Source organism: Penaeus monodon, chromosome 23 (genome assembly GCF_015228065.2).
Source record: "Penaeus monodon isolate SGIC_2016 chromosome 23, NSTDA_Pmon_1, whole genome shotgun sequence".
Taxonomy (NCBI): domain Eukaryota; kingdom Metazoa; phylum Arthropoda; class Malacostraca; order Decapoda; family Penaeidae; genus Penaeus; species Penaeus monodon.
In genome coordinates this window covers 44,095,857-44,096,284 of record NC_051408.1, presented here as the reverse complement: position 1 = coordinate 44,096,284, position 428 = coordinate 44,095,857, and the positions used below count along the sequence as shown (strand labels likewise).

Below are 428 nucleotides of genomic sequence, written 5' to 3'. Positions count from 1 at the left end.
ATCCATTTCACTTCGTGGATCAACTTGTGTCGAATCTTTCCCCTGACGACCATCCACTCAGCAAACTACTGTGACAATTCCTACTATTCCAGCGGCTACCTGACAGCCTCCCTCATATTCTGCAGCGTCACGGGAGTACAGAACCAACCTATGGTATTTGGCGGACCTGGATGAAGCCAAGAAATATTGCAGATCATGGTTCACTCGCAATGCGAAGACAGTCAGTTCTGGTCTGTGGTCGCACCCCTGGGGGCACCCTCGACGCCAGCCAGAACTCGGTATTCAACTTGAAAGACGGCGCCCCTGCCACCGGTTCCGCCGTGAGCTTCATCCCGGCAAGACCCAAAAAGGGGAGGCACCTTTTCCTGCGAAGCACTGTGTCCTTCGGACGTCTGACCATCTGTAATCTTGGAGATGCATCAAGAAAC

The 428-nt window shown here is 53.0% G+C and overlaps 1 protein-coding gene across 1 annotated transcript; it reads left to right on the top strand.

The window, feature by feature from the left end:
- Positions 1 to 6: 6 nt before the first annotated feature.
- Positions 7 to 428, top strand: LOC119588100 (the record flags this gene model as incomplete). The annotated part of the gene is given in 1 exon segment (XM_037936809.1): positions 7 to 428. A coding segment is annotated over 1 exon segment (258 nt), but the record flags the coding sequence as incomplete, so codon positions are not given.